This window comes from Symphalangus syndactylus, chromosome 3, assembly GCF_028878055.3.
Source record: "Symphalangus syndactylus isolate Jambi chromosome 3, NHGRI_mSymSyn1-v2.1_pri, whole genome shotgun sequence".
NCBI lineage: Eukaryota > Metazoa > Chordata > Mammalia > Primates > Hylobatidae > Symphalangus > Symphalangus syndactylus.
Window position 1 is genome coordinate 113,138,975 of NC_072425.2, and position 27,292 is coordinate 113,166,266.

The 27,292-nt window shown below is 36.2% G+C and overlaps 1 protein-coding gene and 1 long non-coding RNA gene across 9 annotated transcripts in view; one reads left to right on the forward strand and one right to left on the reverse strand.

Moving 5' to 3' along the window:
* LOC134736211 (uncharacterized) overlaps nt 1-24,863 on the forward strand; it is a 51,510-nt gene extending 26,647 nt beyond the window's left edge. For 2 of the 3 annotated variants that reach the window (XR_010120084.1, XR_010120083.1), the window contains exons 4-5: nt 23,867-23,957; nt 24,388-24,664. This is a non-coding gene — a long non-coding RNA (uncharacterized lncRNA). Of the gene's footprint in view, nt 1-23,866; nt 23,958-24,387 lie in introns of all 3 variants that reach the window. The other variant, XR_010120085.1, reaches the window with a different exon arrangement.
* DBF4 (DBF4-CDC7 kinase regulatory subunit) overlaps nt 3,836-27,292 on the reverse strand; it is a 32,150-nt gene continuing 8,693 nt past the window's right edge. For 2 of the 6 annotated variants that reach the window (XM_055272819.2, XM_063636420.1), the window contains 10 exons: nt 27,018-27,197; nt 25,303-25,353; nt 24,791-24,860; nt 24,142-24,218; nt 15,684-15,720; nt 14,851-14,896; nt 11,852-11,980; nt 11,327-11,441; nt 7,803-7,927; nt 3,836-5,022 (listed from right to left, as the gene is read on the reverse strand). In XM_055272819.2, the coding sequence (XP_055128794.1) occupies nt 4,050-5,022; nt 7,803-7,927; nt 11,327-11,441; nt 11,852-11,980; nt 14,851-14,896; nt 15,684-15,720; nt 24,142-24,218; nt 24,791-24,860; nt 25,303-25,353; nt 27,018-27,197 (1,803 nt within the window). In that variant the 3' untranslated portion in view covers nt 3,836-4,049. Of the gene's footprint in view, nt 5,023-7,802; nt 7,928-11,326; nt 11,442-11,851; nt 11,981-14,850; nt 14,897-15,683; nt 15,721-17,392; nt 17,552-24,141; nt 24,219-24,790; nt 24,861-25,302; nt 25,354-27,017; nt 27,198-27,292 lie in introns of those variants that run through there. The other 4 variants (XM_055272820.2, XM_063636419.1, XM_055272821.2 and 1 more) reach the window with 4 other exon arrangements.

Genomic DNA, 27,292 nt, shown 5'->3' on the forward strand with positions numbered 1-27,292 from the left:
TTTGAGTCGCAGTATCAAATTGTCTTCACTGGTGCTGCTCTGGGCACCCCTAGAAATATGGAATCATCAACTTTGAATGCTATACTACCTGTTACCTTTAGATGAAAGTTAATTAGGGTGCCTGTTTCTTTTCTTTCCTAACATCTTTTAACTTTGGTACTCTTGAAATCACAGAATTCTACTTTATCCTGTGCTTGCTGCGGATTTGTTGTCTGGACAATTTTGGCAATGCAGGTCACTTTCTATCAAGCAAACCAAGTTTCCTGTCTACCTTGCTGATCTCTGAAGATTCCTATTTTTCAAGATACCTTGCTACATTAAAGATTAAGTGTCCTTTTGTGAACAAATCAGGGAACTAAACCATAAGTGCTATTAGAAGATTAAAAACAAAAAAGGAGGATCACTTATGATTAGGTGTTTCAGACCAGCCTAGACAACACACCAAAAACCCATCCCTCAAAAAAAAAAAAACAAAGAAAAAAGAAAAAGTAAAAGAACTGGGCTCAAGCCAAGTGATCCTCCCATGTCAGCCACCTGAGTAGCTGGGGCTACAGGCGTATGCCACCAAACCTGCTATATATATATATATATATATATACACATATATATACGTGTGTATATATATATGTATACATATATATACGTGTGTATATATATGTATGCATATATACGTGTGTATATATGTATACATATATATACGTGTGTATATATGTATACATATATACGTGTGTATATATATGTATACATATATATACGTGTGTATATATGTATACATATATACGTGTGTATATATATGTATACATATATACGTGTATATATGTATACATATATATACACATACATATATGTATATATATATATATTTTTTTTTGCAAAAACAAAGTTTAGCTATGCTGCCCAGGCTGACCTTGAACTCCTGATCACAAGTGATCCTCCTATCTCAGCTTCCCAAAGTACTGGGATTACAGGCATGAGCCAGTGCCCAGCTAAGCCCAGGAGTCTGAGGCCACAATGAGCTGATTGCACCATGGTAACCAGGCCTGGACAAGAGACCTAGTATCAAAAAACAAAAAAAACAAAACAAAACAAAAAACCACACACACACACAACAAAAAACAAAAACAAAAAGGCAAAGCACCTTCTGGGTAAACACTACCTTGGCTGTGCCTTCCTAAAAATTAGGAAAAACTACCCCTACCCCTAGGTAGATGCACCTCATTGCCAGGACACACTACTTGCTGCAAATAACCTGCCTTCATCTCACTGGCTGGGTGCCCATCTGCATAGCTGCACAGCACAATCCAAACTGTATGTGGTGGCCCAAGTAAACTGAAATTATTCCAAGTAAACTGAAATTTAAGCACTTGAAAAAAGCTGAATACTCATTATGAAGACCTTGTGGTATTCTAAAATTCCAATATTCAGTGTCAAAATAGTTTAACAACTTTTACTGAAGGGTTCAGACTTTTTCTCCTTAATAACTTAATGTAAAATGATGCCGAGTACCACTGCAAGTTGAAGACACTTTTTTTTTTTCTTTGAGACGGAGTCTCGCTCTGTCGCCAGGCTGGAGTGCAGTGGCGCAATCTCGGCTCATTGCAATTTCCGCCTCCGGGGTTCAAGCGATTCTCCTGCCTCAGCCTCCCAAGTAGCTGGGATTACAGAAGCGCACCACCATGCCCAGCGAATTTTTTGTAGTTTAGAAAAGACAGGGTTTCATCATGTTGGCCAGGATGGTCTCGATCTCCTGACCTCGTGATCTGCCCTCGTGATCTGGCCTCTCAAAGTGCTGGGATTACAGGCATGAGTCACCGCGCCAGCCAGACACTGTTACTCTTAAAGTCAGAGGATCATACAGTGACTTTACATACCTTTCAGTTATCTGGAAAATTTGGGGAGCACGGATAACTAAAGGCAAATAAACCTGCAAATAATTTTCCAAGTTCCATTTAGATTTTTCAAAGGTTGTCTACGAAACCTTATGTATATTTACACATACATACATGTATTTGTAATAGAAAATGGATTGGCCGGGCGCGGTGGCTCAAGCCTGTAGTCCCAGCACTTTGGGAGGCCGAGGCGGGCGGATCACCAGGTCAGGAGATCGAGACCATCCTGGCTAACACAGTGAAACCCCGTCTCTACTAAAAATACAAAAAATTAGCCGGGCGTGTTGGCGGGCGCCTGTAGTACCAGCTACTCGGGAGGCTGAGGCAGGAGAATGGCGTGAACCCGGGAGGTGGAGCTTGCAGTGAGCCGAGATCGCGCCACTGCACTCCAGCCTGGGTGACACAGCAAGACTCCGTCTCAAAAAAAAAAAAAAAAATAGAAAATGGATTAATAATTTACAATGGAAACAGGGTTTGCATGTATGCACTGTAAAGACTCTTTTATTGAGCCTACTTCAGGTACTGGTGTGAAAAACAAAGGTATTAAAAAGCCAGTGTTCATTTTGTCCAAATATGGACATGGATGCTCATTATGTTGTCAACATAATGTATGCAGGAAAAGCATACGAATTAGTCCTGTACTGAGAATCATATATTTCAAAAAAATTAAGACTAGTAACCTAATTTTTAGTGACTATATATTCATGTACTATGCAATAGAACCAATTGAATGTCACTGGTGGTAGTCTTACTCCTACAAGAACATACTCAAAGGCAAATGCCTTATATCCACAGATTCGAATTGAAATTTTTTTTTGAGACGGAGTCTCGCTCTGTCGCCCAGGCTGGAGTGCAGTGGCGCGATCTCGGCTCACTGCAAGCTCCGCCTCCCAGGTTCATGCCATTCTCCTGCCTCAGCCTCTCCAAGTAGCTGGGACTACAGGCGCCCGCCACCACGCCCGGCTAATTTTTTTTAGTAGGGACGAGGTTTCACTGTGGTCTCGATCTCCTGACCTCGTGATCCGCCCACCTCAGACTCCCAAAGTGCTGGGATTACAAGCGTGAGCCACCGCACCCGGCCTTGAAATTTCTTACATTTGAATTTTCTCTTCTCCAAATGATTCTATCAGTAAGTGCCAGATCAAGGCAATCCTTGTATATATCCCAAAACTGCATCTGTAATTCAATGCCATCCTTTTCTCTTTCATCTCCTACCAAATTAGGGGGTAGAGTCAACTTTTTTTTTTTTGAGATGGAGTCTCTCTGTCACCCAGGCTGGAGTACAGTGGTGCAATCTTGGCTCACTGCAACCCCCACTTCCCAGGTTCAAGCAATTCTCAGCCTCTGGAGGGAGTAGCTGGGACTACAAGCGCATGCCACCACGCCCAGCTAATTTTTTGTATTTTTAGTAGACAAGGTTTCACCATGTTGGCCAGGATGGTCTTGATCTTCTGACCTCGTGATCAGCGTGCCTCGGCCTCCCAAGGTGCTGGGATTACAGGCGTGAGCCACCGGAAAGTCAACTTTTGAATATTCTCAAAGTTATTTACAAAGGTAAATAATTAAAAATAGCAGATAAATTATATTCCACTTGGTAGCCTGGTTAAGTCTTTCCTTCATGGCTTCCAGTTACCCCTATACATAATCTAATTACTCAGCACCAAAATACTAGCATGGTCCATCAGTGACCCTCAAGTGTCAATATTTCTGATGATTTCCAGAATTCAAACATAGAAATGTATTTTTCCTTTCTGTATGAAATTTAGGTTTTTCAAGGCAAGGTCATGTTATCCTGATAATCTTTTAAAATTTACAGTACAACTAGAATATCCAAATGTATAATGCTAAGTTTGATATTCCCCAAATTTCATTTCACTGGTGGTTCTCAGTGACAAAGCAAATTATTATTCATTGTAATTCTCAGGAAACAATTATGAACATATATATAATGTAAAATAAGACCAGTCACAAGTTTATTCTGTAATTTTTCTATAATAGGCATTCAATTCTGTAGAAAATTACAGACATTTACTTTTAATATTTACATTTGGGTCTGTAAACAAAGCTGGTAAAAAAAATCCTAAGAGTTTCCATACATATTTATAAAAATTTCAAGAATATGATCCTTATCACTTCTGAAAAATATGCATTTTTTAAATTCTAAAAGCCAGTAAATGTAGAAGTTGAAGGGGACGAGAAAAACGCTGTTAACAGATTATCTGAATTTTCCTCTTCCCAAATACCTAAAACATTGCATATACCACTCTTTTCCGTGTAGCTTGTGAAACCCAAAAACTCTGATTTCTCTTCACTAGTCTGAAACAAGTCTAGTAAAGACTGTACCGGTGAACTACAAATTCTGTTTTCTTCTTGTGTAATAAATTCAGTTCTTTTATCAAATTCAGCATTTGGTTCCAGATTTTCTTTTCTATTTCGTCCTAACAATATTTTCACTTTTCGATGTATTTTACCAGAAGGTAAACTATCCATGTTCTTGACGTCACATTCATTGGGTTCCTCAGGAGAATGGGATGGAGCCTTTGCCTGAACAGTTAGGTGCTCTTGTGAACTGTTTATTGTTATCAGACCAGAATCATGAGTAAATATTGAATGAAGGTCCTTTTCCTTGAGATCCTTTGCTGGAAAAAGCACAGTATCTGACTTTTGTTTTGGTTGAGATGCACTATTATCTGTACTGAAATCAGAAACATGCACAGATGCCTGTATGTTACATTTATAGTGATCTACCCTTAGTTCTTCTAAGTCATTTTCACTTAATGTGTGTTCGGAAATGTCAAGAATGCATTCCTGTTTGTTTTTATGTAGAGGTAGCTGTGTAAAATTCTGTCCTATGTCATTTTCAGCTGTACTTAACATGGAACATTTATTACTCATTTTCTCATTAAGCCCTCTCAATTCATTTGAAGGGTGGGGGACGGGCTCTGAAATTAACAGAAGCTTTTTTTCAGTTTCCTGGGTCTCTTTATACAGGAAATTCTGCTCCATCACTGTTATATCATCTTCCTGGCAATCTTTCTGAGAAATATGTTGCAATTCCACTTTTTCCTTTTGTTCAGTCTTTTTCAGGACACTTGCAGAAATAGGAGAAAGGGATCCAACACTGTATTTTATTCTTTGTAGGAAAAATAAAAGAAAAATATTAAAATAATTGCTATCAAAACAAATTCCTTAGTTAGAAATTAAATTAGCAAAAACATTATATAATCTTTAAGAAACCTATTTAACTTAGGAAATTTTACAAAAATACAAACATTTTAACATTTTGCCAAATTTACTTGAGCTGTTTTTAAACTAATACAACTTTTCAGATATCACTGAAAACTCTACTGTACCTCTCTTCTCCTCTACATTCCTTGCCTCCCTCCCAGAGATAACCAATATCCTGAATTTTGACATTTAAAATTACTTTAATCATGTAAATGAAAGAAAGATGATAGTAAAGGGATTTGAGTGTGCCCCTAATTTTGCTTTCATTATTCTGAACAATTTCATAACTTCTGTGCTTTGATTTACATTAATGCACATTTTACTCTTCATTTCACTTAGCAATGTGGAGAATAAGTATTTACTGAGAAACCTATGGCAAAAACATATATTTTAAATTTACATTTAAGAATATTTAATATCAAAGTGAGCTAGAAACTTAGTATCTTTATACTTTCAAAGGTGACAAAGTTGTAACTTTTAAGCTTCAAACATATTTGACCTAAAATTAGTTTCTTCATGGAGCATCTTGATATCCCTGAAATGCCAGTCTGTATTAGACAAACCTAAACAACATACAATTAGAGAAAAAGTTAATAGCTCACCAATTACATTTTATGTTCCGCATGTCACAGATTAACTGTGAGAAATAATACAATTTTTCCTGCCCCTTCAACCAGAATGTTCTTTTTTATTTATCTTGTTCATACATTTACTTACAATTCTCTTTGAACAAATGGGCAATAAAAAAATGTAAAAAAAAAAAAATAGTCTAACATGGCTTTTAAGTCCAAGATGTTTAGGAGACTTGCCCACAGAAGTGACAATTAAGGAACAACCAATACTAGAGCTCAGAATTTTGCTGCAGACTGAGTTCTTAGGGAATTATAAGTTCTTAGAGTAGCCCACTTAGTTGTTTTTTTTTTTTTTTTTTTTTGAGACAGTCTCTCTGTCAACCAGGCTGGAGTGCAGTGGCCTGATCTCAGCTCACTGCAACCTCCGCTTCTCGGGTTCAAGTGATTCTTGTGCCTCAGCCTCCTAAGTAGTTGGGACTACAGGCATGTGCCACCACCTAATTTTTTTTTTTTTTTTTTTTTTTCAGTGGAGACGGGCTTTCACCACGTTGGCTAGGCTGGTCTGGAACTCCTGGCCTCAAGTGATCTGCCCACCTCGGCCTCTCGTAGTGCTGGGACTACAGGTGTGAGACACCCCACCCAGCCACAGTAGCCCACATAGTTTTAATAGTTGGAAATATGCCTTCTCTTCAAATCCATATTAAGTCAATCATGAAACCATTCTGAATGTCACAGAAATATGGGATTTAAGAACTGTTCTACCTGAAGTAAAAAAACTTTCTGGTTAATTTTCAGAAGCTGTATCTTGGTATCACATTTCTAATCTTCTTTTTGTCTTAAGTAAGATTAGTCTAAGAATAAAGACTAAATGAGTTATTACCACCTCTAGGGTATATCCATATGAAAGCATTTCTCTTTGTAAGTTTATAGGAATGATCTAATCAGGACAATTTTTGTCTATGTGCAGTTGGTGTACATTGAGCAGTACTGTATTCACACTTAAAAGTCCTGTCAGTACCTTTAGTAAATATACCCATCATAAGGTTTAGGCAAAGATATTTAGTGAAAATATAAAGAAAGACCTAAGAGGCAAGTGGAGGAAGGTTTCTTAAAACTCTTCAATATTACCTAAAAGTTCAATAAAACGTTTTAGTCTGAGTAAATGGTAAACTTTATGGTTCTACAACAGGAGCTGATACACTGTATAGCCTGTGGGCAAAATCTAGACGTCAGTGTATTTTTCCAAATAAAATTGTATCAAAATACAGTCATATCCATTGTACAAAAAAGCTAATTAGCTGCAACAGAGATCTTAAGGCTCACAAAACCTAAAATATCAACTATCTGGCTCTTTACAGGAAAAGTCAGCCAACTCCTTCTAAACTACATTGTCAAGAATGAGACTAATTAGTGGGGTGTAGTGGCACACGCCTGTAATCCCAACTACTCAGGAGGCTAAGGTATGAGAATCTTTTGTACCTGGGAGGCAGAGGTTGCAGTGAGCCGAGATTACGCAACTGCACTCTGGCCTGGGTGATAGAGCGAGACTGTCTCAAAATAAAACAAAAAATTTTAAAACGGAAGTTTTAGATAAAAAGAAAATTTAAAAAGAATGGAACTAAAAGTAGTCTAAGGTAAGGATCTTTGATAGTAAGGAAGAAGGGAAGGGAAGAACTTACTGGTTTTTAACCATATTTACATCCTGAAAATACATATTCCTTCTAAGAACAGGCAAACTGTGTTTATTTTTAGTTTAATAGTTCAATATTGTAGTATAATTTATTTATTTATTTTTGAGACAGAGTCTGTCACCTAGGCTGGAATGCAGTGGTGCAATCTTGGCTCACCGCAACCTCTGCCTTCTGGGTTTCAAGTGATTCTTCTGCCTCAGCCTCCCGAGTAGCTGGGATTACAGGCGCGCACCACCACACCCAGCTAATTTTTTATTTTTTTAGTAGAGACGGGGTTTCACCATGTTGGCTAGGCTGGTCTCGAACTCCTGACCTCAGGGATCCACCTGCCTCAGCCTCCCAAAGTGCTGGGATTATAGGCATGAGCCACCACCCCTGGCCTTCTAGTAGAATTTAAAACTTAGGTTGATAAAACTAATTACCTTTTCTTTTTAGGTGTGTCCTTTTCATATTCCACAAAGTCAAAAACTAACTTAGATACAATATCATCAACAACTTGATACTGGTTACTCTGTGCAAAGTTTCTGTGTTGCTCACTTAGAAGGTGCTAAAACAAAATTAAAAACATGTATCAAAAAATTGTATTTTAAAACCAAGAGATGCCTTTTTAATTAAGGTTTTCTGACATTCTCATGCCCCTAAAATTAGGTTTCCAATAACTACTCCAAAGATAATACCCTTTACTAGACTTCAAAAGACGTTTAAAATAAAATAAAATAATAGTCATTTTTGAGAAGCCAGTAAAACTACTTTTGTTTTTAGTCTTCAGTAAGAAAAGACAAGTACTAATTTGTAGTTACAATGGAACTGAAAAGAATGAGCTATGACAGAAAATGAAGACACAGATCGAGCACAATGGCTCATGCCTGTAATCCCAGCACCTTGGGAGGCCGAGGTGGGCAGATCACCCGAGGTCAGGGGTTTGAGACCAGCTTGGCCAACATGGTGAAACCCTGTCTCTACTAAAAATACAAAAAATCAGCCGGGCGTGGTGGCACGTGCCTGTAGTCCCAGATACTTGGGAGGCTGAGGCAGAAGAATCACTTGAACCCAGGAGGTGGAGGTTACAGTGAGCCAAGTTGGCACCACTGTACTCAAGCTTGGGCAACAGAGCAAGATTCCGACTCAAAAAAAAAAAAAAAAAAAAAAAGATACAGAGAGAGACAACAGTAACATTTTGGAAAACATGTTTCCCTCTATTACTTTGTCTTTATTCAATTACCACTAAATAAGGCAGAGATTATAGAATAATAAATGAATGAAATATAAGTTAACATAAAAGAATCCAGAAAGTAGATTAAACACATGAATCACATTAGAAGTACTAAAAAAGCCAAGATTCATAATTGAAGAACACATTTCAGAATGAACAAAACAAATGATCTCAATTACCCAGTGCTCATAATAGGTTATACAGAAGTTATTCTCATTCTTAAGAGTAGTCAAAACCACCAGGCGCAGTGGCTCACGCCTGTAGTCCTAGCACTTTGGGTTGCCAAGGAGGGCGGATCACCTGAGGTCAGGAGCTCGAGACCTCCTGGCCAACATGGTGAAATCCCGTCTCTACTAAAAGTACAAAAATTAGCCAGGCGTGGAGGCGCATGCCTGTAGTCCCAACTACTAGAGACGCTGAGGCAGGAGAATCTCTGGAACTCATGAGATGGAGGTTACAGTGAGCTGAGATTGCACCACTGCACTCCAGCCTGGGTAACAGAGCGAAACTCCATCTCAAATAAAAACAAAAAACAAAACAAAGAGTGGTCAAAACCAAAAGTAAACAAGTTCACAGCAAAGTGAGATAAAATTCACAGGAAACAAAGTTCCTTGTGAATAGGTGGAATCTCTACCCTAACTTTATTATTTGTCTGTCAGCTGATCAGGGAGGGAATTGTACTTAGAAGCTTCCTCTAGATTACCATAAAAGAAACTAATTTCTATTTCCCTAGTTTCATGCAATTTTACATTTTGATAATTTGATTACATTTCCAAAAACTAGCATCCTGGAATATACATGTATTCCTTCCTTACTTGCAAACTTTACCATATACAAATTATATATACCCAGTAATAAGAATTATTAAAATTTCAAAGGAAACATCAAATCTGTAAGCTCAGATTCAGTCTATTAATGTTCTGGGAAGGAAAAATTTCCAACTTTTATTTAGTTCCCCTCTAATTTCCATTAAGTTCTTCTTACTCATTCTTAAAAGTCTTAATTTAAAAAGTCACTTGTGTTCAGTTGGGCCTTTTGAGACCCTCATTCTAGGTTAAATAACCTCATTATTTATTCCCATTGCACTTCATACTTTACTTTTGTGACACTCATCACACTTGCAAATACATATCTTGTATCTATCTACTCTGCCAGACCATAAGGTGCATAAGGGTAGGGATGTCCGCCTTATCTGTTGCTTTTTCCCCAGTACTCAAAAATATTTGTTAATTAATCCCTTGATACAAGTGGAATTGAATCATTATGAAACCTAACATTCAAAAAAAATTTCTTTACTCTTAGCAACTAAGAAACATATAAGTGAAAACTGTAAAAACATGACCTTAAATTTCAATCCCAACCTCTAATCTCAACATCTGCTTTCACTAGTTTTCTTCTTTGTGGCAACCATTGAACAATTTTTTCATTTTTTAGCCTCGACATTTTCTGAGCACCAAATTAAACATCCATTCCAGATTATTTTGTTGCTACATCAGCAAAGTAAAACTTCAGGACCAATCTGTAATTTTAATTTTCAAAATGATTTTCAGGAAGGGGAAATATTTCTGAGATACTTTAGCTTCTGATTAAAAGCAATTTTAGACTAACCATAGTTTTTTTCGTTTATTACATAAAAACAAAAAAAAACTGACACGAAACACTAATATATTTTGGTTTATAAAACAAACTTCAATTCAGAGTCTGAAGACAGATATGTTCAAGTATTATTCTTTCCCCTTAACTTTCCCACCATCTTTCTACCAAAACCAAACCAAACACCAAAACAAACCTATTACGTAAAAAATTATTCAAATAACAGCTAACAATAAGCACTTACTATGTGCCAAACACTGTCCAAGGTCACACAGCCAGGGGGCCAGGATTCAAACCTGGCAGCCTGAATCCATAGCTGTTGCTCTTTTCATCAGTCTACAAACTATAATAGTTCCCCTATTTTCATCCTATATACCCTTTGCAACTCTTCCATTTCTTTCTGCTACCTCAATGGTCTTTACTTCTTTCAACTCTTCTCTTCCCATTATAAATAATAAGCCCAGTTTTTAATTGCTAAGGTTCAAAATACTATAGTAACCCTTGACTACTATTTTCCCTCACTTGCAACATCCAATCCATTGGCAAATCCTCTTGGTCCCACCTTTAAAACAAATCCACCATCTGACCACGTTTCAGCAATTCTACTAGCACTTAGTCTGGACTACCAATATCTATTCCTTGGTCTCATCAATCGTTTTAAATTGGGACCTTTGCACTTGCATATCTCAATATCCAGGTCTCATTACTTCATTTGTCTCAGGTCTCTACTCAAATGTCACCTTATCAGTTATGTGTTCCTTGTCTAGGCTAAATAGCAACATCCCCATTCTTATGTTCTGTTTTTTCATAGCACTGATCTAATATTCTCTCTATACATTTTTATTATTCTTTTATCCTGTGGTTACCTATCTCCACCCCTACCCCACCCCCACCCTACAGAATATAATCTTCACAATGGCAAAAAATTAAGTCTGTTTTGTTCAATGCTGTTTGCCCAGAGTAGTGATCAGTATGTAGTAGATGCTCAGTATTTGCTGAATAAAAATTCATTTTCAATACTCATTTCCTCCCTTGAGTTCTTAAAATGTAAAATATCTCCATCAGAATAACAAGCTAAAATTTAAAACACAAGTATCAGAGTTTTCGAAAGAAGCCCCCAAAATATAAAATCACATTTACAGTTTCTAGGTCTTCATATTTCTGCAAGCAACATTCACAATATCCTTTTTTCTTCTTCTCTTTCAACTGGAGTTGAATTGAGGTTCCACCAAACTTATCGCCATCTGTTTGGATTCTGATGACAGAAATACATGGTAAAGAATTAACCGCTGAACCTAAGGAATAACTTTTAAAATTTATTGTCCTAAACTATCACAATCTGCATAATTTGCAGAGACTTATATCGGCAAGTACTTTTAATCATATTTCTTTATACTATATTGAGAAGCAAACTAAAGATTTAATGAATATTCTGGAGAATATTTCAGATCATTCAAGATAAACTACACATTTTCATTATTTACAAATATTTTAAGACCCTCCCCACCTCCATCTAAACAGATTCAGACTTATAAAAGTAATCAGTATAGTAATTACAAACACAAATAACCATTATGGCATAAACCAAACTATTTCAAATCTTTACAAAGAAAAATTGAGATGAAATTCTGAATATTCCTTCTAAAAGTAAAGATTCAAACCAACCTTAGTTTAACCTGAGTTTGCTTTTGCATACTAGATGGCTTGTCTACATCAAATGGACTGCAGGGCTTCTGAATAGAATAATTTATAAAAGGCATATTGGTCAGCTGAAGATAAAATGGCCTATAAAGTCTAAAAGAATAAAAAGACAAATACATGAGCTTCTTTATGATTAAAGAAAAAAGGTTTAAAGTTTTGTATTTCAAAATCATATAATTAAGCTGGAATCTGAAATAACAGAAATTATTTAGGCTTCCCTTCAAAAAACCAATTTCAGGCCTAACATTTTTAACATTTAAACATTTTTAAAATTGTGGTAAAATACACATAAAATTTATTACCTTAACCATTTTAAGTGTATAATTCAGTCACATTAAGTATTCACAATGCTGTGGTACCATCACTGCTACCGTCCATCTTTTGTAAGATGACGTATTTTTATCTTCAAAAACTGAAACTCTATACCCATCAAACAGTAACTTCCCAAATATCCTTTCTCCATATCCCCTGACAACCACCATTCTACTTCTTGTTATCAGTTTGACTAATGTAGGTGCTTCATGAGTGGAATCATGCAGTATTTTTCATCTTATTTCACTTAGCATAATGTCTTAAAGGTTTATCCATGTCGCATGTGTCAGAATTTCATTCCTTTTAAAGGCTGAATAATATTCCATTGAGTGTGTGTACACACATCCTGCATATTGTTTATCCATTAATTTGCTGATGGACTTGGATTACTTTCACTTTTTGGCTGCTTAATAGTAGCCATCCTAAATAATGTAAAGTGGTATCTCACTGTGGTTTAGATTTGCAATTCCCTAATGATTAGTAATGTTGAGCATCTTTTCATATGCTTATTGGCTATTTGTGTATCGCCTCTGGAAAAATGTCTATTCAGTGCTTTGCCCATTTTTAAAATTGGGTTGTTTCGTTGTTGACTTGTAATTCTTTATATATTCTGGATATTAACACTCTTATTAGATATATGACTTGTTCAACCTGAGAAAGCTGAAAAAAAGAAACAGATACATGACTTGCAGTATCTTCTTCCATCCTTTGGGATGCCTTTTTACTGTTATATCCCTTTAGGCACAGAAATTTATATTTTTGATATGGTCCAATTTAATTATTTTATCTTTTGTAATCTGTGTTTTTGGTGTCATGTCCAGGAAAGCACTGTAAATCCAATGTCATGAAGCATGAAGCTTTTCCCCTATGTTCTCTCCAAGAGTTTTACCATTTTAGGTCTTTGGTCCATTTTGAGTTAATTTTTGAACATGACGTGAGGTAGGAGTCTAATGCCATTCTTTTGCATGTATATATCCAGTTTTCTCAACACTGTTAAAAAGACTGTCCTTTCTCCATTAAATTATCTTCATATCCTTGTTGAAAATCATTTGGCCATATGTGTGATGGTTTATTTCTCGGCTCTCTATTCTATTCCATCGGCTTATATGTCTTTATTCCAATGCCAAATTGTTCTGATTTCTGTAGCATTACAGTAAGTTTTGAAATCAGAAAGTCTGAGACCTCTTACTTTTTTTTTTTTTGAGATGGAGTCTCGCTCTGTCCCCCAGGCTGGAGTGTAGTGGCGCGATCTCGGCTCACTGCAAGCTCTGCCTCCCAGGTTCACGCCATTCTCCTGCCTCAACCTCCTGAGTAGCTGGGACTACAGGTGCCCGCCACCAGGCCCGGCTAATTTTTTTTATTTCTAGTAAAGACGGGGTTTCACCGTATTAGCCAGGATGGTCTCCATCTCCTGACCTCGTGATCTGCCTGCCTTGGCCTCCCAAAGTGCTGGGATTACAGGAGTGAGCCACCGCGGCTGGCCTTTGTTGTTATTTTTAATGGTTGTCTTGGGTATCCTGTATCTGTTACAATTCCGTATGAATTCTAGGATACATTTTTACTATTTCTGCAAAAAACATCATTGGAATTTTGATAGGGATTGCCCTGAATCTGTAGATCACTTTGGGTGGTATTAACATCTTAACAATATTATGTCTTCCAATTCATGAACATGGTATATCCTTTCGCATACTAGTGTCTTTTCTAGGCCTCCTTTTGAATTGCACTTTTTTCTTCACAGCAACACATTTCATAAAAAGCAGTTTTCAATACACTTTTGTCACCTCAGTGTGAGTACCCAAGAGAATTAACCACAGATGTCTAAATGACTAAGTGGAAAGAAAAAAGAAAGTAATCTAATTCTCTCATGGCAGGCCTATTTATATCTGTGGTCTTCATTAAGATTATCCCACATGGCTGGGCGCAGTGGCTCACGCCTGTAATCCACGCACTTTGGGAGGCTGAGGTAGGCGGATCACTTGAGGTCAAGAGTTAGAGACTAGCCTGGCCAACATGGTGAAACCCCATCTCTACTAAAAATACAAAAATCAGCAGGGCATGGTGGCGTGGACCCATAATCCCAGCTACTTGGGAGGCTGAGGCAGGAGAACTGCTTGAACCGGGGGTGGGGTGGACGTTGCAGTGAGCCAAGATCGTGCCACTGCACTCTAGCCTGGGTGACAGAGCAAGACTCCATCTCAAAAAATCAAAACAAACAACAACAACAACAAAAAGACTATCCAACAATACTTCAGAGTTTTGGAAATCAACCATGTTAGATGTTATACTTAGATTTTCTGTTTCTAAATAGCATCTAATAATTTCTTTTTCGCAAATGAAGGCATAATCTTTCAGTAGTTCTAAATCATTTGGTACTGCATTTAGCCACAGAATAATTTAAATACTAAAAAATGGTGTCATGATTTTTCTAAACCAGCTATTTCAGGAGTATCTACGACATACTGAAACTAAATTTAGTCCTTGAGGACAAATGAATTAATGCTACTTTCGTTAACCTGTGCCGCATGCACATTAGTATAATATAAATCAAACACAAAGGAACCTAACAGTACTAATCGAGCTAGCCTAATTAGGTGATTTTCCCCTTTAGTACTGCACTTAAATCATACAGATTGGACTTAGATACTTACTGGCTCATATCTTCCACCTTTACAAAAGGCTTTTTGAGTCTTCCTGCTTGAGAACATAGAAAACATATTAGATACTTGCAAATCCAGGATTCTTTTCGTTTTTAATAAAACTACTGTGGCAAAACAAAACAAAACCCTCCAAACAAAAAACTATGTATCCACTTTAAAGTTTTAAGCCTCAGATGAGGTACTTCCATTATCACCTCATTTCCAAAAATAACAGAAGCTCTCTCCTATATTCTGAGATTCTTAAACTAAATGGAACCCTCAAATGAACAGGATTCAGGAGGGTCATAAATTAGAACAGGAGAAAAACTACACTATTGTTTTCACTAACCTCAAACTGAAATTTAGCATTTCTTCCAATTATAAATGTAACAAATCACAGTATTCACAGTACCTGCGACTTTGATGCTAATAGAAACAGCACATATTTTCATCAGTTATGAATTGCTTGAGCAGATATCTCAAAGCATTGTTTACGCTTATCAATTCAAAATGACAGTAGCAATTAGATTCACTGTTAGAATCTGTTCTGTGTAATAAAAAGCAAGTTATCACTATTTCATAATTAAAAACTATTTTGGTAACTACATTTTAATGTAATTCATTTTCTTGGTAGACTAATGATTTTTAAAAGAAACGTTTTAAAAAAATATCATTCTGGAAATGTGGTCCACAGGCTTCACCAAACTTCACCAAGGATCTATGTTCTATAAAGACCAAGAAAGCCTTGAATAAATCATTTAGAGGGTGGTTTATATGATTTTAGAAGATCTTTTATCATTTTTCAAATGCAAACCAAATACACTTAAAGATCACAAGATACTTACTTCTTGTTTTTTGTGCACCACTACCAACTCTTTTGCCCTAAAAAAAATATATAGTGAAAAGATTGGCTTTGAAAGTATAGTTAAAATACCAACTGCAATTGCTCAAAATCTTCAAGATAAAAAAACATGCAGAAAAGTACTTTATCAAAGAAGGATTATTCTTTGTTAAAAAAAACTATTCTTTTTAAAATCTGTTTTACAATACACTCAACAAGTACCTTGCATTCTAGCTATAATTGATTTTGACTTCATAAAAAGAAAACCAACAATGAAAAGGTAGTTAATGAAATATTTTTTAAAAAGTCATGTTATTTTTATGCCCTTATTCAGCAAAATCTTTGTGTTAAATTGAATAAATAGTCAACATTTATTAGTCTGTCAATTTAGGCAAAGATTCAATATATTCAAGATGGATAATCAACTCCACTGATTACAAGTAGAAACTCTGGACAACACTGAATAAGCAACTACCTGAAGAATGAAAAGTAAAATAAACAGGCAGATTGTGGAAGGAAGTCAAAACTGGAACCTTCAGTCATGCAGTTAGCAGCAGTGGCAGAGCCAACAGCTAAAAATCCGATCTTTCTGGCAGGAAGAACCAGGAATGATGTTCAAGTGGTCCAAAAATACCAAGAGAATCCCTGTATTATTTTCTTTTCTCCCACAGTTCTGCCCTGAGGGTGGTTCCCAATTAGGAGGCTGAGATTGTAAAGGTAGTACAAGCTTAAGCTAACATTGAGAAACCCTCACTTTCTGACTAGAAGACCTGGGAAAGAGGCCACTGTGAGCTGGAGATTGATCCATGAAAAGAGCAAGTTAGAGAAAGGGATCCCTAATTCCCTATATAAATCCATGCCAAGTGCAGGGCTTACCTCCAAGTTGCACATGCTAAGGATAGACCCAACGCAGCATAGCAAGGGCTTTGAAAATTGAAACTGAGATTAGATCCACCCCACCCACAACAATCAAGACAAAACAGTCTGAACAAAACTGGGATGACTGTCCGCTAAAACAATGGCAGAAACAAAATCAGTATTCTCCAGACTATTAGGATATAGGCCCTACACAACATTTAGAATGTCCAGTATACAGTCAAAACTTAAATTTCACATGTAAACAACCAGAAAAACATTATCAATTTTTGAGAGAAAAGGACAATCAGATGCCAACCCCAACACGTTCCTGATATTGTAATTATTAGAAAAAGACTTTAAAAGTAAAGGTAAACACACTTAAGATGAATGGAAAGAGACAAATTCTCAGCAGAAAAACTACAAATAAGAACTAAACAAAAATAATAGGACTGAAAAATATACTATCTGAGTGAGACACAAAATTCACTGGATAGGCTCAATAGCAGAACATGGATGACACAAGTATTAGTGAACTTCAAGACAAATGAATAGAAATCTCCAACTGGAAGAAAAGAGGAAACAAAAAAGACTAAGAAAAAAGAGGAAAAGAGCCACAGGGATCTGTGGAATAACACCAAGATGTCTAACTTTATTGTCAACTGGAATGGTGGAAAAAGAGGGGAGAGACTAGTGAAGAAAAAAAATTAACAATAGCTGAAAACTTTCCAAATATAAATTTACACAATAAGCTTAGTGAACCAAGTGTAGGCACAATCGAACTTCTGAAACCAAAGATAAAAGAAAAAATCTTAAAAGCAGCCAGAGAAAAATGATACAGTACATTTAAGTGAATACCAATTTGAATAACTGCAGATTTCTCGTCAGAATCCACGGAGACCAGAACACAGTTTTAGGACAGGAGTAAGGTGCTGAGACAAAGAACTCTCAATTCATGATTCTTTTTCCAGTGAAGATATGATCATATGAAGGATATCTAAGAGAATTCCTTGTGCCACCAGATTTGCTCTAAAACATGCGAAAGTAAGTTCTTCAGGCTAAAGGGATATATCCGAAGAAAACCTGTAATTTCAGGAAGGAAGAGTAATGGAAAGGTTAACATCTGGGTTGGGTTAATAGGACTATTTTCCTCCTGTTACTTTCTTTAAAATGCAACTTTTTTTTTTTTTTTCCTTGAGACAGGGTCTTGCTCTGTCGCAAGCAGTGCAAACAGTGGCATGATCTTGCCTCTGCAACCTCCGCCTCTTGGGCTCAGGCCATCATGCCACCTCAGCCTCCTAAGCAGGTGGGACTACAGGCGCATGTCACCGTGCCTGGCTAATTTTTATTTATTTTTGTAGAGATGGGGTTTCGCCATGTTGCCCAGGCTGGTCTCGAACTTCCAAGCTAAAGTGATCCACCCACCTTGGCCTCCCAAAGTGCTGGGATGACAGGTGTGAGCCACTAGGCCCAGCCCTAAAATATGACTTTTTCAAGCAAAAAGTTTAACATTCTCTGGTGACATTTTCATTATAAGAAGATGTAATAAACATTATGACATAAAGGTTGGTGGGGAAGGTAAAAGGGCTTGAATATTTTAAGGCTTCTACATTTTATTTGAAGAAGGTAAATATTAATTCAAGATAGATTGTGAAAGGTTATGCATGTATATCGTAAATCCTATAGCAACCACTAAAATAAAACAACAAAAATGAAGAGAGTTACAAAACTGGCAGATCAATCTGAAAGAAGGCAGGAAAGGGGGAAACAGGAATAAAATACAGAGGGCATCAACAGAAAACTAACAGTAAGTTGGTAGACCTAAATCCATGATCAATAATTACATTAAGTATAAATCACTTAAACTACCAATTAAAAGACAGATTGCCAAATTTGATGAAAAAGACAACATCTACAAGAAGTCCGTTTTAAATATATAGATATGTTAAATGCAAAAGACTGCAAAAAGTACTATGTAAATACTAATAAAAATAAAGCCAGAATGGTCTACATCAGAGAGCAGACTTCAGAATAAGAATTAACAGGGACAGAAGAGAGAGCATTATAGAGGAGAGAAGGGTCAATTCACCAGGAAGACATAAGAATATTAAATGTGTACATATCCAACAACAGGCTTCAAAATGACTCAAAACTGTACTAGAACTAAAAAAGGAAAACTAGAGAAATCCACAATTTTACTTGGTAATTTCAATAACCCTCTCTCTCAGTAGTGGACAGAACAAGGCCTGGGCAACATTTCTGTATCCTGGATACAGAAAACATGAGCAACGCTATCACTCAAGTTGATCTAACTGACATGTAAACAATACTCTACCCAACCACAGCAGAATATACATTTTCTTCAAGTGCACATGCAATGTTACCAAGACAGACTATATTCTGGGTAACTGATAAATTTTTTAAAACTAAAATAATAAAAAGCACATTACACGGCCATAACAGAATTAAAATAGAAATCAGTAACAGAAAGATAGCTGAAAAATTCCTATTTGGAAACAAATGATAAAAGTAACCCCACAGGACAATGAGTAAGTCACAAGAGAAATTTAAAAATATTTTTAATTGAATAAAGATGAAAATCCAACCTATCAGCAACAGGAACTCTCATTCATTGCTGGTGGGAATACAAAATGGCACAACTACTTTGGAAGACAGTTTGGCAGATTATAACAAAACTAAACTTGGTCTTACTATATGAAGCAGCAATCATACTCTTTGGTTATTTACCCAAATGAGTTGACAATATGTCCACAAAAAAACCCTGCACATGGATATTTAGATTAGCTTTACCCATAACTGCCAGAACTTGGAAGCAACCAAAATGTCCTTTAGTAGGTAAATGGATAAACTGTGGTACATACAGAAAATGAAATATTACTCAGATTTTAAAAAGAGCTGTCAAGCCATGAAAAGACATGGAGGAACCTTAAATAAGCATTACCAAGTGAAAGAAGCCAATCAAAAAAGGAAACACACTATATGATTCCAACTATATGACACTGTGGAAAAGGCAAAACCATGGTGAATGTAAAAGCATCAGGAGTTATCTGGGGTTTAAGGGAATGGGGGGATAAACATGGAAGATTTTTAGGGCAGTGGAACCATTCTGTATGATACTATAATGATGGATACACGTCATAATCATACTTGTCAAAACTCACAGAATGTACAACACCAAGAGTGAGCCAAAATGTGAACTATGAACTTTGGATGATAATGATGTGTCAATGTTAAGTTCATCGATTATAACAAATGTACCACTCTGGTGTGGGATGTTAGGACAAGGAGTATGTAAAACATCTCTGTACCTTTCATTGAATTTTACTGGGAACCAAAAACTTCTCTAAAAAAATAAAGTCTATTAAAAAAATATCCAGTGTAAAATGTGTGGGATGCAGCTAAAGGACAGCTTAAAGAAAATTTATAGCATTAAAATAAAAGAAAGGTCTCAAATCAATGATTCAAGCTTTTTACCTAAGAAACTACAAATAGAAATATAAACCCAAAATAGGCAGAAGAAATAAGAGCAGAAATCAATAAAACTGAAAACAGAAAACCACACACACACAAAAAATCAATGCCACTAAAGGCTGTTTCCTTGAAAATATTAATAACTGGTAAAACTCTAGCCGGATTGACTAAGAAAAAAAGGAATAGACACAAAATAGCATTATCAGGAATGGAAGAGGGGACATTATTATATTCCCATAGACATTACAAAGTTAATAGGGGAATATTAGAAACAACTCTTTGCCCATCAATTTGACAGCCAAGACACAATGGACAAATCCCTTGAAAAACAGACTACCAACATGCACTGAAGAGAAAATAACCTGAATTATCCTATATCTAATGAATAAATTGAATTCATAGTTAAGAATCTTCCAACAAAGAAAAACATCAGGGCTAGATAGCCTTGCTAGTAAATTCTACCAAACATTTAAAGAAATAAAAACAATTCTATAAAAACGTCTCTAGAAAATATAAACAGGAACACATATCAGTGTATTCTGAAAATAGGATTAAACATCCCACTAAAACCAAAGACATCAAAGAAAAAGACCAATATTCCTCCTGCACATGTATGTAAAAATTTCGACAAAATAAGTTTTGAGTAAACTGGAAAAGAAAAAAAAAAAAAAGAAAAGCCCAGGCCGGGCGTAGTGGCTCACGCTTGTAATCCCAGCACTTTGGGAGGCCAAGGCGGGCGGATCATGAGGTCAGGAGATCAAGACCATGTTGAAACCCCGTCTCTACTAAAAATACAAAAAATTAGCCAGGCGTGGTGGTGGGCCCTGTAGTCCCAGCTACTCGGAGAGGCTGAAGCGGGAGAATGGCGTGAACCCGGGAGGCGGAGCTTGCAGTGAGCAGAGATTGCTCCACTGCACTCCAGCCTGGGTGACAGAGCGAGACTCCGTCTCAAAAAAAAAAAAAAGAAAAGCCCAAACCTCAAAGAACTTTAAATACAGCAATGAGCAAAATACATTTATCCAATTATCATATTTTAAATAAGATACATACTAACAAGAACATTTATGAGAACCTAATAAACATTTTGAAATTTATACATGTCCATTCAAGACTCTTAAATGTAATTTCACTAAAAGGTTTTGTTTTAGTACTTGGCAAACTAAAAATTTTCCAGAAACATTCCTTTCTTATATACCAAAATGTTTCCAGTATGAGTATCAATTCAACCAGATATAGATTCTGGACTATCAAGATATTTGGTATTATTATCGTTTTTATTTTAGAAGATTAAGATCTGTTTCATAGCTATTTTATCTTTTCTTTGTTTTATGAGGGCTCCTACTGCATGACACATAGCAGGCATTTAATATTTGTTACTACTGAAGGAATGATGAAGACTAAACTTGGTCTTTATGATGTTAATAATCTAGTAAATACTAGATTCAAGACACTGACTAGGCACTGAAACCAATTAAGTATCTTTCAAATCTTCCCCTCCCCTTTGTTATTGCCTTAAGCCAGGCCTTGAACATTTCTCAGGATCACTGACATAACATTCCAGAATGCTATCTATCCATCCATCCATTTGTTTATTTATTTTGAGATGGAGTCTCACTCTGTCGCCCAGGCTGGACTGCAGTGGGGTGATCTCGGTTCACTGCTACCTCTGCCTCCCAGGTTCAAGTAATTCTCCCCTATCAGCCTTCCAAGTAGCTGGGATTACAGACATGCACCACCACACTCGGCATTTTTGTATTTTTAGTAGAGATGGGGGTTTCACCATGTCGGTCATGTTGGTATCCTGACCTCGTGTGATCTGCCCACCTTGGCCTCCCAAAGTGCTGGGATTAGAGGCGTAAGCCACCATGCTCAGCCCCCAGAATGCTTTTTAAACTGCAAACTGTGACCTATCAGTACGCTATAAAGTCAATTCAGAGAGTTATGATCAATATTTTTAAGAAATGAAAATACCATAGAAATATTAATATCCGGCACATTAAGAAGTGTAACTATTGTTCTATGAAACTTATTTCGGATATATATATATATACACACACATAATATTCATGAAGACAGACATAATTTGTGTATATACAGAGTGCATAAATGTCCTTATGAGTTTACATTTTTTTAAACATTTACTTCTATACACAGTCTAAACAATCTGCTAAGTGTGGTAGAGGTAATTTATATGCCATTTAGCACAGTCCAATATAGGAATATCCACTTATATTTTGTGAAAATTTGGAAATAGTCATTTAAATTTTTAACCCATACCTATTATCTAATCCTTGTAATTCCGCATCCAAAGTTCTCAGGTCTCTACTTTTATACTTCCCATTCACTTTTCAACCTACAAGGTATAAAACTTCTGACCAATTTTCCAAATCATTTTGACACTTTGATTGATAGTTTTATTTAAATACTACTTTGTTGCTTTCTGCAAATTATTATTCTTATATAAATGCGAATTTATTAAAAATGTGAAATGCATAAAAACTTTATGCAGCCTTATATACGGCATGTATATACCGAGTGGTCATCCTGTAAAATGTATTCAGTAAAAAATGAGGGCTGGGTGTGGTGGCTAATGGCTGTAATCTCAGCACTTTGGGAGGCTGAGGCGGGTGGATAGCTTGAGCTCAGGAGTTCGAGACCAGCCTGGGCAACATGGCAAAACCCCGTCTCTACAAAAAATACAAAAACTAGCCAGGTACGGTGGCTCATGCCTGTAGTCCCAGCTACTTGGCAGGCTGAGCTGGGTGGATTGCTTGAGCCCGGGAGGAGGAGGTTGCAGTGAGCTGAGATGGTACCACTGTACTCCAGCCTGGGTGACAGAGGGGGAGGGCCTGCCTCAAAAAAAAAAAAAAAAAAAAAAATTGTTCAGGAGTTCAAAAGCCATTTTCCAGTCTTGCCAAATAACTCATTCTTTACTGTCAACTAGAAGATCTGTCCAAAATGACTATCCAATCAGGTTACTCTATTTATAATCTTTCCATAATTTTCCAAACTCTCGAAGATAAAATCTAACTCCTTTATATAGTGCAAGGTACTTTATAATCTTAACATGCTGGTTTTTCCAGCTTTATCTTTTGTCACTGGCACACTCAAAGATCAGGCTGTATTATGGTATACAAGATTTCTAAAATATGCCATCCTACTATGGCTTCATGTCTTTATATACACTCTCTTATCAGTTTATTATTTTTAGATCCCTGTCATTTAAGTATTGAACAAAGGAAAAGCAGGCCACAAAAGAATGGTCTGGGAAACATGAAGAGACCAGGAGAAAGCTAAGAGATGAAATTTCAGAAGAGAATAGAAAAGTTTAAGGAAGAAATGGACAACAGCTGACAGAACCAATATGACTGGGTTTAAAAAGTATCAAAATGATTTCGAAAACTGGTCAGAAGTTTTATACCTTGTAGGTTGAAAAGTGAATGGGAAGTATAAAAGTAGAGATCTGAGAACTTTGGATGAGGAATTACAAGGATTAGATAATAGGTAGGTAGGGATGTGGGATCAAGGGAGATTTTACTGTATTTGTTTTAAAGGATGGAAAAAGCCTGAATCTGTATAGATGCTTCAAAGAAGCAACAAGGAAAAGGAAAGGGACTGAAGATAATGGGAATATTAGGTTTAACGAATGTTAACAACCAATGTGGTTGTTTAACAAGTATTTCAAGGTCAGGCCAGTTAGCCATGCTAAAATACGATTTTGTTATACCACCATCTAGAGCAACTGAAAAGGATAGTACATATTTATATTCCAAAAAGAAGTACATTACTTACATTAGGAATGTTTATACAATAGGCTGATTTTAGTGTTTTTTTCTACAGAATAAATAAAAGTACCTGTTACAAAACAGCAGTAACAAAAGGGGGCTGAGGAAGCGACCTATGCCACTATTCCAGGAACAACTTTTACCTGGTGAGTACAACCCTGAAGTTAAATGACACTCGATTTATTTGAATAACTGAAACAGGCACATCATACACAGGCTTGCCCCTAGGATATTTTCTGCTTGGGAGGAAAACTTTGCAAATACATAAATAAAAAAACCAAGCTTGGTTACTTTAAAAAATTACTTTAAAAATTAAAAAAGAAAACATACCCCATCTCTTACTGAAGTACTTGATTTCTTGAGTAAATACAACTCTTTTTTCTTTTGTTCAATGTAGTATCTAATGTCTTTATTAAAGGAAAGAAGGTTTTAAGATTAGCAATTTTACTCTTGGAGTTAAACAGTGATATTTTCTTGTAGTTAAATTAGATAAAGAATTTACCATTATAGGTATCCCTTATGCTATGGTGTGAATGTTTGTCTCCTCTAAAACTCATGTTGAAATTTAATCTCCAGTGTGACCGTACTTACTGAGAGGTGGGACCTTTAAGAGTGAATTCATGGATTAATGAGTTATCATGGGAGTGGACCTGATGTCTTTATAAAAAGAGAGAGAGAGACCTGAGCTAGCACACTCAGCCCCTCACCATGTGATACTCTGTGCTGCCTCAAGACTCTGCAGAGTCTCCATCAACAAGAAGGCCTTCACCAGATGCTTGGACTTCTTAGTCTCCATAACTGTAAGAAATAAATTCCTTTCCTTTGTACATTACCCAGTTTCGTGTATTCTGTTATAAGCAACAGGAAACAGATTAAGACATCCCTGCTATCAAAATGTCACTATGTAAAGTCAGGAACCAAACGACAGACATGGACACTTAAAACAAATATTGTCAAAAAACAATTATGAAATCCTTACCATCAATATGAAGAATTTTTACTCCCCATGACAAGGCATTTGATAATATACTATTTGAAGGAATAAAATCCTGTAAAAAAAAAAAAAAAAAAGTTTTACGGTTGTTCTAGGAAATTATTTAAGATGAGCTAAACTTTAATAAAAATTCAATTATTTGAAGCTTAATGTCACTAAGGCGGTTATTTGTAACAGACCCTATAGAGTTACAATAGCTAGGACATCAAGATTTTCTATAGAATTTCTAAAATCAATCCTACTTTATACCCACGTCCTTGGTAATTTAATGAAAACTATAAGGCAAGTTTTAAGTTTCCAGTAATATTTTAAAAGACCACAAGATGGGGATGTTTCTACATGAAAAGTAAGTTCTGTGATTTGTAAAATAAAATATATGCTGCGATTCAGGCTTTTGCCTAAAAATGTGGAAAGGAAAATTTCAAGAATATCTGAAATTTCCAGTTGAGTTTTTAATAACAAAATGTACAATGTGAATCTTTATAGTTCCTACTTACATGGTCCTTGATAGCTTTTTCAACTAATAATTTTCCTCTGCTTAAACACACCTATAAAAAGACCAGAAAAATATAAAACATAGTGCTTAACTGGAGAACAGGTTAAAAAGGTAAAGCAGCTAAGAAAAGAGAACTTCCGGGTCTCATATTAAAAAGTTTCTCTTTTTTTGGGTGACCTCTTTAGTTTTGTAGTAAATTCAACACGAAAAATAAAATAGCTAGGTTTCACTGGAATTCTTTATAATTAATTGGCTTACATTTTAGTTCCTATTAAATCAGAGATTTAAGAAAAACAATAAATTTTATATACTGTTTTTACATGTTATTTCACCTTTTTTTTTTTGGAGACAACGTCTCGCTGTGTCACCCAAGCTAGAGTGCAGTGGCGTGATCTCAGCTCACTGCAACCTCTGCCTCCCAGGTTCAAGTGATTCTCCTGCCTCAGCCTCCCAAGTAGCTGGGACTACAGGCACGCACCATCATGCCCGGCTAATTTTTGTATTTTTTTTTTAAGTAGAGATGGGGTTTCACTACGTTGGCTAGGCTGGTCTTGAACTTCTGACCTTGTGATGCACGCACCTCAGCCTCCCAAAGTGCTGGGATTACAGGCGTGAGCCACCGCACCCAGCCGTTACTTCACTTTTTAAATAAACTACTAGGAAAACTCGTTGAAATGCCATAAGCAACAATTATTTTGGAATTGCTAGTGTATTGTCTCCTTGCTCCAAAAAAGCATTAACTCAGAGAATGCATGGTCCTTCCTTGATCTCTTTTCCATTCTTTCTTCCATTTTATCTCTTTTTTCAAGTGATATCTCCTTTGTGACTCATTTCTTCTGTTTTCCCCTCATTTTCCTTAATTTTCAAATGGCTATAATAGGTAAGTCGAGGAGAATATTTTAAAATAATTTAATTACACTTCAACCTAAAAACTCAGATAAACATTTTATCTCTCATTTGATCTTATCCCACCTCACACCCAATTAAATCAATTTAATTTGTCCTTCCTTGCATCTTTCAATTTATTGGCCATGGAGTAGTAAGGATGTGATTTCAATAATTCTAAAATAGGGGCTGGCAACCTTTGTATGCAAAGGACCAGATAGTACAAATTTTAAGCTTTGCTGCCCATATGGTCTCTACAGCAACTATTCGATTCTGCCTAAAACACAAAAGCAACTCCAGATTATACCTAAACAAACAGGTATGGCTGTGTTCCAATAAAACATTATGGACAATGAAATCTGAATTTCATAAAATTTCTACTTGTCACAAAATATTCTTTTGATATTTTGACACAACTATTTGAAAATGTAAAAACCATGCTTAACCTGCAGGTTGTACAAAAAAGGCAACGGACTTTGGCCCATGGGCCAGAGTTTGCTGACTCCTGCTCTGAAAATTAAAAAGGTTTCTATTTCTTCTTCAAAGAATGATCGGCTGTTAACTTTTTAGTTATAAATTATTCTAAAAACTACAAGCCATCCCTAAATACAAGGGTATACCTAAGCAATCAGAGTATGATTACACGATAACTATTAGGAAAAAACCACCTTTCTAAAAGACAGCAACCTTATTAAGGACTGGAGAGCCACACATAATGTAACTTTGCAAATGTTCTACATAAGTAAACTCTACTGCCACCTTGCTATTAAAAACCATGAGATCTTCAGGATATAGCCCTTCTGAGTCTCAAAGCATATTTAAGAGACTTACTGTGTCTGGTGACTTAAATGAACTTCCATCATGGCTGGGATGAGGTGAAGTGGTTTCTGCAGTATATGCAGATTCTGGACTTGGTACAGGAGAAATTCGACCCAAGGTTTGTGCAAATTTAGCTTCCTTCTTATTTGAAATGAGATAACTGATATCTTTGCTGAGAAATTCTTCAACTCGCTAGAAGAAAACAAAATATTTTTACTTATAATTTTTTTTTAAGAAACACGGTCTCATTGTGTTATCCAGGCTAGAGTGCAGTGGCACAATCATAG